This window comes from Podarcis pityusensis, assembly GCF_964106645.2.
Source record: "Podarcis pityusensis genome assembly, chromosome: 2".
NCBI classification, from domain to species: domain Eukaryota; kingdom Metazoa; phylum Chordata; class Lepidosauria; order Squamata; family Lacertidae; genus Podarcis; species Podarcis pityusensis.
This window is the reverse complement of record NC_138029.1, coordinates 34,292,677-34,308,509: the sequence shown is the minus strand read 5'-3', so window position 1 is coordinate 34,308,509 and position 15,833 is coordinate 34,292,677. Positions and strand designations below refer to the sequence as shown.

General features: G+C 45.5%; 1 protein-coding gene across 3 annotated transcripts in view; it reads left to right on the top strand.

The window, feature by feature from the left end:
- Nucleotides 1-15,833, top strand: part of GRIN2C (glutamate ionotropic receptor NMDA type subunit 2C) — a 93,441-nt gene that overhangs the window by 37,920 nt on the left and 39,688 nt on the right. For all 3 annotated transcript variants that reach the window (XM_080993600.1, XM_080993598.1, XM_080993599.1), the window contains exons 3-5: nt 3,946-4,544; nt 6,489-6,603; nt 12,139-12,350. In XM_080993600.1, coding sequence (XP_080849726.1) covers nt 3,946-4,544; nt 6,489-6,603; nt 12,139-12,350 — 926 coding nt within the window. The remainder of the gene's footprint in view (nt 1-3,945; nt 4,545-6,488; nt 6,604-12,138; nt 12,351-15,833) is intronic.

Below are 15,833 nucleotides of genomic sequence, written 5' to 3'. Positions count from 1 at the left end.
TTGTTCACATGTCCACTACAAGAAAGCAGGGTGGGTGGGTGGGTGTAAGCAGAGAGGGTCAGTGGGCTGAACCTTCACCCATCCTCTGTGTTTCCTGGTTGCCTTGTTTGCTCCAGCTCCATTTCTCTGTTTCTGTTGGTCCAGGTTCCAGAGGTAAACCTGGAATTGGTGTGTGTGTGAGAGACTGAAACAGTGGACTACAGCCAAGTAAGGCAAAGGAGGCAAAAGGGCTCAATGCTCATGTCCTGCATGATCCTGTTGCTGCTAAAGGCTCCCCGCTCTCAACCCCAAAGTTAAGCGTACATGGGAACAGGCACACGAAAAGAAATATGCCTCCTACCATCAATGGTGGGCTATCATGGCTGAGGGGGCAGTGTGAGCACGACAGCCCTGCCAATGCAGCAACTGAGGTGCTTTCCATGGTGCTGAACAGTGTGCTCTATTGGGAAGGCCTTAAAACACAGAGAGAGAGCCATTATTTCCAGTGTTTCTGACAGTAACCCAGATCAGTGCCTCCCAACTTGCTATCTGTTCACACAAGGCTTTCCAGCACGTTGATCCACACGGTCCCTTTGCTTACCACTGTTCAAAGTAGTGTAAGAGAAAGGCTGTGGTAGTCTTGTCATGTCTGTAGTGAGCAGGAAGAGAAGAGGAGAAGCTCCAGAAGGTGCCCCCTTCCCCCAGAAGAAGCTAATGCTCATAGGGAATGGACGTTGGTTATAACGTTGGTTGAGCTGCCTAATGTGTTTCCACAGTGTTTCCTTGGGGCCAAGAACAACAGGAGAAGTTCATTTAGAGCATTAGCATATTGCATCCCCTCCCTCCTTGCCAACCTCCTTCCATGATGTGCGTCAGCAGCAGGTCACAAGTAAATGCTGCATGGATTACACACACGCGGCGACCTTTCTGAGCACCCAGGGCTTGCACGTTGAAGGAGAGGACGAGAAATGCTTTAATGCATGTGAAAGCATGCTCACCTTTCCCCCCCCCCAATCTAATTTATTTAAAATAAACTAAAATAATGTGAGCACTTCATTCAAAATGACACCCAGGCACAATCAAGCTCTTAAAAAGAGCAGGGGGGGAATGCTAATCACTGTTCCTCCCCACCCTTTAGCTAAACACCAAGTAATCATTTATATAGTTTCCATTTATAGCAATGCAAAAAAGAGGGTTACGCTGTTTCACCGTTCTCAACTGGATCTGATCAACAATTGAAATTTTGTTTTTCTATAAGCAGAATATTTTCATTTCAAGTGTTTTAATTCACTGATGCAAACACTGATCTCATAGGAATGCTGGCTCATTTTTATATTTTAGCATAGCATTTGAATACATTAAGGCATGATTATGGGGTTGCGTTTTGCAGCACAAATGTTGACTTTCTTGGGGACATTATAAATTGGGGTGGTCCTCCAGATGACCGTGCAGGATGAGGCTGATGGGAGCTGGAGTCCAGCATCATCTAGAGGGCCACAGGCACCCAGTCCCTATCATAAATAATCATCACCAACAGCTTGTTTCAGAATCAGTTCCATGTTTTTGAGCTTTATTGGAGTACTCTTAGGGGAAACTTGTTTGTTTTCACATCATATTGTTGGCGTTCTAGTTTTGCTGTCACATTTGCAGTAATGAAGTAGCACCTTCAGTTTTCATTAGCCGCATTTAGATTTAATGCTAATGTATGGCTTAGCATTACGTGCATGAGTGCCTCGCTTGTTCACTTCCTCCTCCCTGCCATCGTCTCCAGCGTGGCCACAAGGAGGAGATCGGAAGCTTTCGCTTCCATTTTAAATAAACTGGAGCTTTGCATTACAGCTGAACCTTAAGGTAAAGGGACCCCTGACCATTAGGTCCAGTCATGGCCGACTCTGGGGTTGCGGCGCTCATCTCGCTTTACTGGCTGAGGGAGCCGGCGTACAGCTTCCGGGTCATGTGGCCAGCATGACTAAGCCACTTCTGGTGAACCAGAGCAGCGCACGGAAACACCATTTACCTTCTGATTCAGTGTTCCTACCCCACCATTCTGCTGATGTACACCTCTGGATCAAGGAGTCTTCTGTCAGTAGAGGGGGCATGACCCTTTATAACAAGCCAGGGAAGCTTCAAGGAAGAAACCTTTATTGAAAGCTAGATCTCTCCTTCCCCCATGGCAAGATAGTCTTCAAAATAGCCCCTGTGGTGGTATCTGAGAGATGGAAAGACCACATTCACTGGAGCTCCAGGAGCTAAATGGTGAGCAGCTATCCAGGTTGTTTGGTCTTCTCTCTCTCCCCTCCCCTCAGGGCAAGATGGTATGGTCCTTAGGTAGTGGAAGTTTGGGGAGGGAAAGGCAAGGAGCAGAATGTCACCTACTGCCAAACTAGTGGTTTTAATGTTCTTTAGAGTGCTCATTTTTCAGGGGAGATCTTTCTTCAAGGTCCTAACTGATTTAGGTTTGATCTTGGCAATCTGTTTTCCTCATTTTCATCCAATCTTCGCTGCTGCGGCTGTCCTGGGATTATATACCTCTCTGAAACCCATTTGTTTTCTCCTTGCTCTTTCACTTGACAACCCCTATACCTCTGCTGCAACCTCAGATTCCAAGGCAGGCCAGGTCCTCTTCAATCCACATTGACTATCTCAATTTGCCTACTAAATCTTTCCTATGTAGTTTTGTCTGGAACTGCTTTGCATCCCTTTAGAAAACAATTATTTGGAAACTGCAGCAAAAAAATCTTGCTGAGTTTCCAAGTGAGTTTCTTCCAAAAAAAATAACAGAACACCTCTCCAACTCCAAACTATTTTGTAAATGTTTTAAAGATAAATACCAATCAGTTAATCTTATCCTTAAGAGGGCCAGGCTGAGCCAAAAAGGGAGATTAGACAAATGAAAAATTCAGATGGATATCCAGCAAATACTGACTGAAAAACAGAGTATTCAACAAAGTCAATTCTCCATGTGATTTCCCCCCTCCCCCTTTGTGTTTTAATACTTGAAGGTTTGGTTCGGCTTTTAAAATAGAAACATACACAGAGGGCAAGAATGAACTCACTGACTGTTTAGGCTGATTGACTTGGCTAGGAAAATTTTGACCCTGCCAAATGTTGACTCAAATGAGCTTAAGTTCGCAAATGAAAATACTCTGGACCAGGCACAGGCAAACTCAGCCCTCCAGATGTTTTGGGACTACAACTCCCATCATCCCTAGCTAACAGGACCAGTGGTCAGGGATGGTGGGAATTGTAGTCTCAAAACATCTGGAGGGCTGAGTTTGCCTATGCCTGCTCTGGACCATGTTTCATTTGTGGATTGCGACATTCTCCATTGCTTTGTAAAACGGGATGTTCTGGAAATTGTGTTGTAGGTGGCGGAGCAACTGAGTCTTTTGAAAGTTATTGCTCTGTGAGTATGTATGGGTGTGTGCATTTGCCAGATAGCAAGAGAATCAAATGTTCATGTAGGAAACAAGAACAGACCAGGAATAGCCATTAGGAACTGGGGATGAAAGAGACCACTTGTAACAGCTGGCCCAGGCAAAGAGCAGCTGAGGCAGAACAGGAAATAAGTGCCAGAAGTGATGACACATCTTCTGCCTCTATATATCATCATATAAAGATTGACTAATTGAGTTCCACAATAGACTTGCAGATTTTAATGGTGGGGTGTGTGCTTCCTGTTTTAAAACCGGAGAGCTCTGAGCTACAGAGAGAGTTCTGCTGATGCACCCGGGCTTATGCAGCAAGCAAGTGGCAAATCTGGAAGCAAAAGGAAGGTTTTGCACCTCACAGCTCATATTAAATTGGGAAAGGGTGAGTGTTGAGAACAAGAGTGGCCATCAAGCCTGCTATTCAAGGTCTGTGAAAATAGCTAAGAAGTCAGTAATGACGGACTATTTATTTACTTTATTTTTAAACTATTCATGTACACCCTGTTACTAATCCATCTCTCTTCCCCTTTCCTAGGAGGCTGGCTCTGCCTTTCTACAGCTGGGTGTCTCAATTGAGCAGCAAATACAGGTGATCTTCAAAGTCCTGGAGGAATATGACTGGAGCTCCTTTGCCGTTATCACCAGCCTATATCCTGGATACAGTGTCTTCTTGGATGTGATACGGTCCTTCACAGATGCCAGCTACTTTGGCTGGGAAATCCAAGATGTCCTCACCTTTGAGATGTCCCAGGATGGGAGCAACTCCAAGATCCAAAGGTTGCTGCGTCAGCTAGATGCTCAGGTGATGATTGTGTACTGTTCGCGAGAGGAGGCGGAATACCTCTTCCAAGTGGCAGAACAGGCTGGTTTGATTGGACCTGGCTATATCTGGATTGTGCCTAGCCTGACCGTGGGGAACATGGATGTCCCACCTGCCTCTTTCCCAATTGGCCTCATCAGTGTGGTCACGGAGAGCTGGAAAATGAGCCTGAGGCAAAAGGTCCGGGATGGTGTGGCTATCATCGCCCTCGGAGCAGAGAGCTATTTTAGGACCCATGGCTACCTTCCCATAGTGGGTAGAGACTGCAACAACAAGACACCTTCAAGTATACCCACAAACAACACCTTCTACAGGTCAGCCCGGGCAACAGCCTATTAATTAACACGATTTAAACCCTGTTGGCTACTGGTGTGCATCAGAAATTAGAATTTGATTTGCAGCAACCATTTGTAAGGAAGATTTTGTGCCTTGGTAGTTAGAGAGACTTTGGTTTTCATACACTTGAGAATTCTGCCATTTTCTGCAATCATAATCCTGCATTATGGCCCATTTTCTACAAATGCAATTCTCCAGCTTATTTCACATTCCATTCCATTTTAAACAGGCATGGCTCCCCCCAGGTAATTCTGGGAGCTGTAGTTAAGTGTGCTGAGAGTTGTTAGCAGAGTCCTATCCCCGCCACAAACTACAATTCTCAGAGTGATATAACTAACAGTGTCTCTTCACAGGGAACTCTGGGAATTGTAGCACAACAGTAAAGCTCGCCCAAGAGTCATTGCGCTAGCAGACAAAGGATTTTGGATACCACCCCCTTTGATATTTTGAAGCTCTTTGCTATTCTTCTTTCTGTCGTTTGAGCCGATCACCATAGTTTCAAGTGGGTTGTGTGGTCACTGGTACAGCAGTGAAGAATGAGAGAGGGTGGAAGGGAGAAAGAAAGAGAGCCGAGGAAGGCTCAACTGTTGTGAGTCAAGGGATGGCAAAAATCTAAAGTTTGAAGAAAGCTAACTGAGCGAAACATTTTTTAATTTCCCGGTTTTAATGAACAGTTCTGGAGTGTGACACTCAATAATTGAGCAACGGCTTTAACTTGGGAGTTATGTAAATCTTGGGCTTTGCTCCTAATGGGTACTTGCACAACCTTCAAGTCACTCTGTGGGTATAAATAATAGACAAATAAATGGGACTGGTGCTGGTGGAGCAGCCTGAAGATCATAACCTTGGAAGTATTAGATGTGGATGAGGGAGTCGGCTAGAAGGCAGCAGGGCAAGCGCAGGAGCCTTTAAGGAGGGAAGGATGATGAACCTGGATACATCCAATGAAGCTGAATCTTGGAAGATTTGGGGCAGACAAAAGAGCATCACAAAGCAGATCGCTGTGGAATTTGCTCCCACAAGGGGCAGTGATAGCCACCAACTTGGATGGCTAAGAGGATTGGACAAAACCATGGAGGTTTAGTCTGTCAAGGCCACTAGACATAGCATGTTCTGCTTCCACTGTTGGAGGCAGTGATGCAGCGGCGGAGAAAGCCGATCAGGCTCCTGGGGCAGCTCATGTGCCCTGCACCCAGGGGTGGGGCCAGCCACCTGCAGGGGCGGGGCGAGCAGGGGCAGGATGCTCCGCGGGGTCTCTGAGGAGTCTGCCTGCCTCCTCCCACTCCTCCCACTCAGGGAGGGGGAGGCAGCAGGCAGACTGTTTTGGGCAGCGCGGAGCCTGCGGGCGCCCAAGCTACTGCGTCACTCCAGGATGGAGATGTCTGGCTCAAGTGCGCTGCAGGCCCTGCGGTGAGTGCCGCCTGGCATTTTGTCACCCCCTTCAGTGGTGACACCCGGGGCGTAGAGTTGTAGAGCTGGAAGGGGTCCTGAGGGTCATCTAGCCCAATCCTCTGCAGTGTAGGAATCTGAACCCACAACATGAAACCATACCAGATCCTGGTCTGCTTTGCAAATGTGCTCGCATTTTTATTGCTGCCGTGTGCTCTCCCCATAAGACCACCTGCGAGAAGGCTTTTCTACTAAATTCTTTCTAATTCACCCTTGCATCTCTTGGGGAAAGCAATGTCTGAGCTCATAGGGAGGCGTAGGCATTTTCGGTAAAATGCACTTTAACCATCTTGCTCTGAACTGATGAGGCCTGGGTGGTTCTTGCAAGGTCAGCATGCGAGAGAGACGGAAGGGGAAACGTTTTCTCTCAAAGGAAGACAAATGGAGCACATTGCACTGATGAAATGGGGGGACTTCTCGCTTGCCCTTTCCCTCCTGGCAACATCAAAGTGCTTTTTGTTTCCTCCTGACAGGCATTTGCTCAACGTGACGTGGGAAAACAGGGACTTCTCCTTCAATGACGATGGCTTCCTGGTGAGGCCCACCTTGGTGGTGATCTCATTGAACCGGCATCGGCTCTGGGAGATGGTGAGGGCTCCTTTTTATTTTTCTGGGCAGCCTTCTCTGTGAGTGGAGGCACAGTCTCCCTTCCTGCCAGTGTAGTGTAGTGGTTAAGAGCAGTAGACTCGTAATCTGGTGAACCGGATTCGCATCTCTGTTCCTCCACATGCAGCTGCTGGGTGACCTTGGGCTAGTCACACTTCTCTGAAGTCTCTCAGCCTCACTCACCTCACAGAGTGTTTGTTGTGGGGGAGGAAGGGAAAGGAGATTGTTAGCCACTTTGAGACTCCTTCAGGTAGTGATAAAGCAGGATATCAAATCCAAACTCTTCTTCATCTTCTTCTTCTGCAGGAGGGTTTACCCACCATTCAAGCTACAGGCTCTCCTGCTTTAAGAGTTTCAGGGTGACACATACCAGTGCTTGTGGAGGGGAGGAAGGGAAGGAGAAAATCAATGAAAGAGGGGTCTTGGCTTTAAACCAGGAGCCAAAGGCAACCCTCCAAGTCTCTCTATACCTAGACCTCAGAACTCCCCCTAAGCCACAATCCTCACTTTCCCCAAGTGTTTTTACTTGGCTGAAAAGTTCCCTTGAACTCTGATATTGCTTCTTGCTTGTCTGAATGGAGGATCGTGTGTGTGTGTGTGTGTGTGTGTGTGCGCAGAAACTGCAAAATTTGCACCCATTTCTCCACCCACTTTTGTCTCTGGCCCCGCTCCCTGCTGGTATGGGACCCTCAGAATCTTGCCCAGAAGGGACTGTGGCCCTTGGGCTGCAAAAAGAGTTCCCTGCCTCTGCTTTAAACCAAAGAATGACTTGGAAGCCCCCAAGTTCTGCTTCCTGTTGCCTTTCCCAGTTGTGCTTTGTGCTCCTCCCGGCTCCTGCCATCGAGGTGATGACTTAACTGAATGATTAAAAGCTGAAAACGACGCTTTCTTCAGGATCTGCATGGCAATCCAATTTCATTTCATAAACAAATGGAAGCACCATGAAATGAAATGAAATTTGGGATTCATTTATTCGGTGTTACACAACTAATTTATTTAATTTGCGGCGCCTTGGTAATGTATCACATGCTACGGGGCGCATAGCTCAGTTGGAGAAAGAGGGCGGCAATGCCCTTGTTTGCGCGAGATTACTTTGTAGTTTCGTTCGTGTGGAATTGAATTAAAAAACAGAACTGGCCAAATTATGTGAAGGCAAATTGGCTTAAGTGAGTTACAGATCAGAGATGAGGGCAACTGCGAAGCTTGTCAATCAATTGCGTTCATCAGAAGTTGAAAACAAATTGGAACCCTTGTGGCAGGTGTGGCTAACCCACGGCCCTCCAGATGTTAGACTCCAACATCAGTCAGCCCCAGCTAGCATGACATGGGGTTGGGGTGATGGGGGTTACAGTCCAACAGTATCTAGAGGCCCACAGGTTAGCTGGCTTATGGGATGAAACCACTGATATCCAGTGTCCTCCCTCAGGTATACAATAGGAGCTCTCCAAAATGCTGCACAATAGTGAAGGGAAATTTAAGTAACTTGATTCCCGTGAATTCCAGTACAGAGTGACTTGATCCACACCTCCTGGACTGGAACATAATTACCTTCATATTTTGCACTTCTCTGAACTTTTTGATACAGTTCTTGACTCAGTGAAAAGTACCAAAATGCATTAAAAGGGAGTATTTTAAGATAAAGTGCATTTAGAAATGTGTGTATTGAGATAAAACAGAATTTAAATAGGGTGGGGTGTTTTTTTTGAGAATAGGTATTTTAAATTGAATATTCTTTTTTAAGCCACAGATTAATGTGGAAACAGAATATAGAGCAGAGTTGTGACCGAACACATGCAAAATTGACATGGAGCAGAAATAGACTTATCCATCTCTACCTCAGAGGGAGAAAGGGCAAAAGATAGAACAAAGCTCTGTTTTTAGATGGTTTGATATCCTGCTATGGGCACTGAACAGTATCTACATTTTGTGTGAGACTCTTTATTCTTTTGTCTTGTCCACAGGTCAAGTCCTACCTTTAGCCAGAGTGAGGTGGCCACCTCAGGCAGATGATTTTGCATGTCGGGAAAGGGCAGGAAATTGTTAGTTGTTCCATTTATTATTGGGGCATTTTTACGGTCTGGAATAGGGGAAAGGCCCTTGTCAGATTTCCTGCCTCAGGTGTAAAATAACTTAACTGGCCTTGGATACTGTGCTGCTTGGGGTAGAAAGGGCACCATTTTCTGCAAAACGTCACAGGGACATGCAAAGCTACCTTATACTGAGTCAGATCATTGGTCCACCTAGCTCAGTACTGTCAAAACTGACTGGCTGTGGCTTTCCAGATTTCCAGATGGGAACCTGAAGATTCCAGGGTCTTAGATTGGCCCTGTATAGTCAGGATTAATTTTGGGTCGTCCACGGTTATTGGCTTCGTTTATCCTTGCATGGTTTTACTGGTTAGGAATGCTCCAGTAAGTGTAGGCTCTTGAACAGTGCCACAGGCCCAGTTTCGTGTCAGAATGTTTCGGAAGGTGGCGATCTGCCCATTCCCCTGGCCTTATTAGCACGTTCTGGCAGTTAGACTGTGCTGGGGGTCCATACATGCAACCAAATCCTACTGCTGATTGGAGAACTGGCATTGTCTCCCTGCTCCATGGTTGGACGTTTTAAGCATTTGAGACTGGGCCATTATTTTCTCTCTTCAGAAGTGGCAAAACCTAGGGGAGGAAAATAGAGCCAGTTGCTTGTTATGGCCAAGTGTGTGTGTGTGTGTGTGTGTGTGTGTGTGATTATTCTATCCGATAAACATGTGTTACTAAATATTTCTGGTTGGGTTTTCTATTCTTTTTGGAAGAGTGCCATAAGTACTTTGGCCGAGATGAAAGCTACCAGTGGAATAATATTAGTGTTAATTAAGTCAACCCTGCTGTTTGAGGAAGTGTTTTCCATTGACACTTTCCCTTTATGATATGCCTGGTTTGGGCTGTTAAAATGCTCTCTCTTGTATCATAGCAATTATTACTATTGCTTTGTCAATACTTCTCTTAAGAAACCAAGAGTACAATGCTATAAACACAGTCGATACAACTGCATTTGCAGTGTTAGGATGGACTTGTCCTAATATTCTCTCATTGAAGGTATTGAGGGAACTGCCAAATAGCATAAAAAGAGAACACATCTATCTTTTCGAACAACAATAAGCCTTTATCCCATCCATCCTAGTTTGCTGAATTCCTTTTGTGTTTCTAAGAGCAAAATCAAGTTTGAAAGGTATAGTTTGAATTCACCAAGTCTGCACACATACCATACATTTAAAGTCTGTTCCCCACCCACCGAAAGGAATATTGGGAACTGCAATTTACCCCTTGCGGAGTCACAGTTCGTAACAAACTACTGTTTCTAGAATTCTTTTGAGCTGGGGGTGGGAGAATGTGCTAAATGTGCTTTAAATGTATGGTGTGTACACAGCCTTAAACCTGCATGCCTCAGATTAAACATGGCAACTTGAGAATTTAGATAACTACACTCCAGAATTTGACTCTGAAAATTCATTGTTTGGGGAGGGAGGGATAGATAGATAGATAGATAGATAGATAAATAAATAAATAGTTTTCAGTTGATAATGTTCATGTTTCAGTAGTGAAAGTAGCCAAGATTACCACCTAAATGCCAAGTGTGTAAAAATGTACACTATATGATTTTTCAATGAAATTTGGTTTAAATGGGCTGACTTTAAAATGTGGCACATCCGATGAATTGGTTGTTGCTATCTGAACCTACCAGGATGCTGAGATAATCTCTGGAGGTCCTAATTTGGTGCCCCAATTGATATAGATATGGTGAGTTGGTCACTGAGGAGGAAAGGCTTTTATGATGCTTTGCTGGTGTCATTTCAATATCAGTTGAAAAAACTTTTTCATTCCTCCAGACGTTTTAGCTCAAGGATAATTTAGGGGTCAAGTTGCTCACAATGTACTTGGGGTGAGCTTTGTGAGCCCCAAGATTCATCTTTCTGAGCAGGTCTTGGCAGCATCTCTAATGTCAAGTGATTCATGCTTGACTTGGACCACACTTCGATCTTATCAATTTATTGCAAAGCTTTTGTTGTCACAGTATATAAATATACATAAAAATAAATTATAATAAAAATGTAATTTCAGTAAGATCACAAAAACTTGAGTAGATTTTAAAAATTCGGAATCCTATCCACCACCACCGCTTTTTGCATTTTATGGAAAGCAACAACTCTGTGCCATTGCATCCCTTCCCTTTTTGCAACTTTAATCAAGCAAGGTTTTGACCCATCATCCCTTGAGATACACGCCCCAGGATTGGTTTCTGTAATAATCACCTTTGGGATGATTAAAGAACTATAAAAGAGCAAGAGCTTTTTAGTGGAGTGGTCCTTTTAATCCATGTCATGGGAATCTCCTTGCTCATGGATACAAGGTTTGATTTCTCCAGGGAAGTACAGTTGTACCTTGGTTTTAGAACAGCTTAGTCCCTGAACGTTTTGGTTCCCGAACGCCGCAAACCCTGAAATGACTGTTCCGGTTTACTAACTATTTTTGGAAGCTGAATGTCCGACGGGGCTTCCAGGGCTTCCAGTTGGCTGCAGGAGCTTATTGCAGCCAATCAGAGCCGTGCTTTGGTTTTCAAACATTTTGGAAGTCGAATGGACTTCTGGAACAGATTCTGTTCGACTTCCGATGTACGACTGTAGTTCACATACTAGCCTCCAAGCTTCCTGGGGAGTGTGATATCCAGCTAAGTAACAGGTTGACCACGGAGAGCTCAGATGAGGAGCAGCAGACCTAGAGTTAACAGTGGGGCCATAGAGTGTGCTCTAGCTGGTTACTGGAGCCAGACAACTGTCCCAGAGCAAAATAAAATCTCTCCACTCAATGCTCTGTTTAAAACCCAAGTTCCTCCTGCCTGGGGTTACATCTAGTTTGTGTTCAATCTCTGTAAATAAATAAGAGCCTCTATAGCCAATTGCTGCCGGGCCATTTCAAAATCTGGCTCATTTGAAACTAATATCACAAATTCTATTTCCAAAATGACTTATCTCCTGAAGTCAGTTGCAGCGGGAGTGTGGTTCCCCCCCCCCACAAAAAATCATCTCCATTCAATCAGGGAAACAGAAATAAAACATCTGTCTTCTGTATCCATACAAAACATACTGAATGCTAACTGCCCTGCCAATTGCTCTGTTGGCTTGTCATCAAGTTGCTTGGCAAATTGTTCTAGGTTGGGACTGCCTGGAAGCTGCCAATCTCTGCCGCCTCCCCGGTCAGTGCAGAGGCTGCCAGCAGCATGCATTTCCTGTGCCCCGGGGGCCTGTGTTGACTTCTGGGTCCGTTTCACACTGTTTGGTTTCCTATGAGCTGCACAGAGACCTGGCTCTGTCCTATGTTCTCCTCCCCTGTCAGTCTTATAGTCATTTGCAGCAGAAATTTCCTGCTGACAACAGGCTATTTAGGACAGCACAGCCGGGGTGTCAAAGGTGTGTACATGGCTGAGGGCCTCGTTTTGCTTGGTTCAAACTGTGTCCCTTGCTTTCTGCCCATTGCACAGGTGGGGAAATGGGAGAAGGGCATCATCCACATGAAATACCCGGTGTGGCCACGTTACGGATCCTTCCTGCAGCCCATGGCCGACAGCCACCACCTCACAGTAGCCACCCTGGAGGAACGGCCCTTTGTCATTGTGGAGAAGACGGACCCAACCACCGGAGTGTGTGTCCGCAACACCGTCCCCTGCCGGGAACAGGCCAACCACACAAAGAGGTAAATAGGAAGGCAGTTAAGGGGTGGGGGACTGCAACAAGGATTTCTGAGACACACTTAGCACAAGCCTATATTTAGGGTTGGTTTGTGGATATGGGGTGCCTTTTGAGCATTGAGCTCCCTGCTGCCTCCCCCCGCTGGCCAACTCCCCAGCATAACCCTGCAGCAGGGTTAACCAACATGGCGCCTTTCCATTGCTGCTAGTCTACAAGCTCCTGACCATCAGCCACAATGTCTAGGACTGATGGGAGTGGATGTCCACCAACCTTTGGAGGAAGCCATGTGGGCCCCCTCTGCCCCATAGGCCTTCCCATTGTAGCTGAAATAGGGCAGTATCCCAACTCCTGCATCTCTATAGCTCAGATATTTCCACTTGTGCAGTGGGACATCCCATGCCCTCCCTAAAATTGCTTTGGAGGGTTGGGGGAACCCCTGGAACAGATTTAAGGGGCACATGGGAGAGTGGGTGGTGGTTTGGAGTGGGAACTTTTGCACTGACAGGACTTATTGCTGCTTTGAGAACAGCCCGCAGGGTTCTTTCTTTCTTAACAAAGGGTTCATGTTGTGGGCCGCTATCATTCACCTTTATGCCTTCTTTCTCATCATAAAGAATATTCAGCAAGGCAGCCATGATCATGTTTGAATTCAGTGGCTTGATCAGATCGCCAGATGTGGAACTCAGATGTCCACATTTTTTGAGAATTCATAAAGGGGTTGATAACCCTTTGCATAATAACCTTTGGGGTTGCTTCTTCAATGGCATGAACATTCCAGCAGGGTCCGTGGTTGAGCTGGTGGCACCTTATGCAACAGACTCAATTCTTGTTGCCCTGGTGTTCTCTGTACCAATCCTCTGCCATGTGCTGACCAGTCCTTCAGCTGCTATGTTCATATTTATTTATTTCCCTCCCTCCCTCCCTCCCTCCCTCCCTCCCCCCTCAGGTCTCGGGGCCATAGCTGTCAACTTTTCCCTTTTCTTGCGAGGAATCCTATTCAGAATAAGGGAATTTCCCTTTTAAAAAGGGAAACATTGACAGCTATGCTCAGGGCGCTTTACAGGATAAAATCAGAATATAAAACCACAAAATACACAACCAAAATAAAAACAACAACCCAATAATCACACACACACACACACACACACACACACACACACACCATTTTAAAAGGGCACAGTAGTCTTGGGACGAGGTGCTTGCACTTCAAATAGCCTAGTTGCGAGTAGGGCTTGGCGATATCTGGTTTTCAGCATTGCGATATATCACCAGCTAAACATTGCACTATGCCAATATATCGCAATGTCTATAATAAGAATGGGAACTATGTAGAAGCAAACACGAGTCTACCAACTCAAATAATGCCAGCATCATAAGCCGTAGATGCTGAAAGTTCGGCTTAAGCCTATTCGAAGTTTCTTGGCTCCTCAGTATAAACTGGACAAGCATATCATGTTTGAAGCAGTCTGCCTGGCACTGACTTGCTTGCCCACCCACCACTCCTGCTGACCCAAAACCACAGAAACGACCCTCTGACTTTGTATGGATGTCTGAAATGGGGAAGGGCTGTACCCTTTGCTGGCTCTGTGTGAAGCAAGAAGATCAAACTTGTCATACCCTCTGCAGTCTCCAGAGCAGATCAGAGCCTGTGACTCTCTTTTCTGTATCTGTGGGAAACATAATTAACTTTCCAAGACAAAAGGTGGCTGTGTGAGTCCGAGAGAGGCAAGCCACCTGAAGCATGGAGGGGCAAGAAGATGGACAAATTCACTGGTGTGCTGACTGTCTTTCGATTCAGTTGCAAAGCTGAGAGGAAGCTGCTGGGAGTCTTCTTTTTATATGATGCCTTCCTTCATCCTTCTTGACTCTGAGTGTGTGAGTGATAAAGTTATCCTTCCTGCTGCCTGCCCAAGCAATATGAGAATCTGCCCCAGGCAGGGCCCCAGAGAAGTGTGCTCAATATCCAGAACCACAAAAGAAGCACATCAGGACTTGACATATTTTAATTTACATCACACAATTAATTGAATTTGCATAAAAATTACACAAACATGATGGATGCTGGGCCACTGGCTGGAGGAATCGTTGCCGTTAGTTTGAAATGCCATTTGTTTGCTTCCCAGGGTGGCACTAGAAGTGGGAGTCATCTTGATGGATGAAAATGATTATCAGTCAATGGAGATCTCAGAGGTTTTTTGTTTTTTACTTCTGAAAAATTTAGCAGGGAAAACATAGAAGTTACCTTGAGTGTTCCTGGCTGGCTGAGTCTTGGGAATCAGAGCATTCTTATTGTTTCTTTTCTTTCTCCGTTGTTTTTTTTTAAATTTACTGTTATATTTTTAAATAAATATAGAAATAACAAAAAAGAGAAAACAACTTGTATGCAAATCTCAATGCATCATAGTTACATCTGCTATGTATCATATCCTTACAATGAGTAAGGCAATTTTAAGAACCAGGTAGTCAGAAATTAAGATAAACCTCTGTTTTGCTAAATGATAGCAAGATTATCAAATGAGATTATTTTTGTGTTTAGTTTAAATTATCTTCTCCTTCCATAATAAGGGTCACTGTGTTTTTAATAGTTGCATAACAAAGTCGAATTCAGTTCAGCACAGCTTTTCCTATCATTGCATTGGAAAATCTTCACTTGCTGACTTTCTCTTGGACTTGCAGCTTTGAAAGACAAAGAAAAATGCTGGCAACTGTAGTGTAGCAAGGATCCCAGTGAGAAATGCTGCTTCCTCTAAACCAGTGTTTCCCAAACTTGGGTCTCCTGCTGTTTTTGGACTACAGCTCCCATCAACCCTAGCTATCAAGACCAGTGGTCAGGGATGATGGGAGTTGTAGTCCCAAAAACATCTGGAGGGACGAGTTTGCCTATGCCTGCACTAGGTGATACTTTAAATTGTAGTCCAAAAACAGTGGGAGACCCAAGTTAGGGAAACACTGCTCCAAACAGAGGTGGGGAACGTGTGTCCTGCTCCCAGCTGCTGCTAGACTCCAGTTCCCATGTGCCCTGACCATTGGACATGACTCCTGCAGCTGATGGGAGCTCAACTACACCTGGAGGGCTATAGGCTTCCCACCCTTGCTGCAAAACATTGAATGAATTTGAAGTAGCGTTTTCTTAATGCGGGAAGGACTCCTGTCCCAACACCGACAGCTTGGTTTCTCTAGGCAAGATGAGGCTTTGTGGTGGAGGCTCTGGATGAGGTGTCTCTGGCTTGCAGGTAGATTTGAAACCCCAGCAGCAGCATCCTCCCCTCCACTTCTATGTCTATAAAGGTAGCATTTTCCCAGCAGGCTACCTGGTGAGCTGGCCCATCAATTACACTTCCAGGACTGCATACATGTGGTGACCCAGCAAGCAGACTCTCAAGGCTGTGGCTGCTCCTTGGAGGCAACTAGCTGGAAAGGTGGTCATGGCAGTCGGTCTGCCACGCGCCCCCACCGAGACCTAACCTGAAAAGTCTGCCCATAGTTA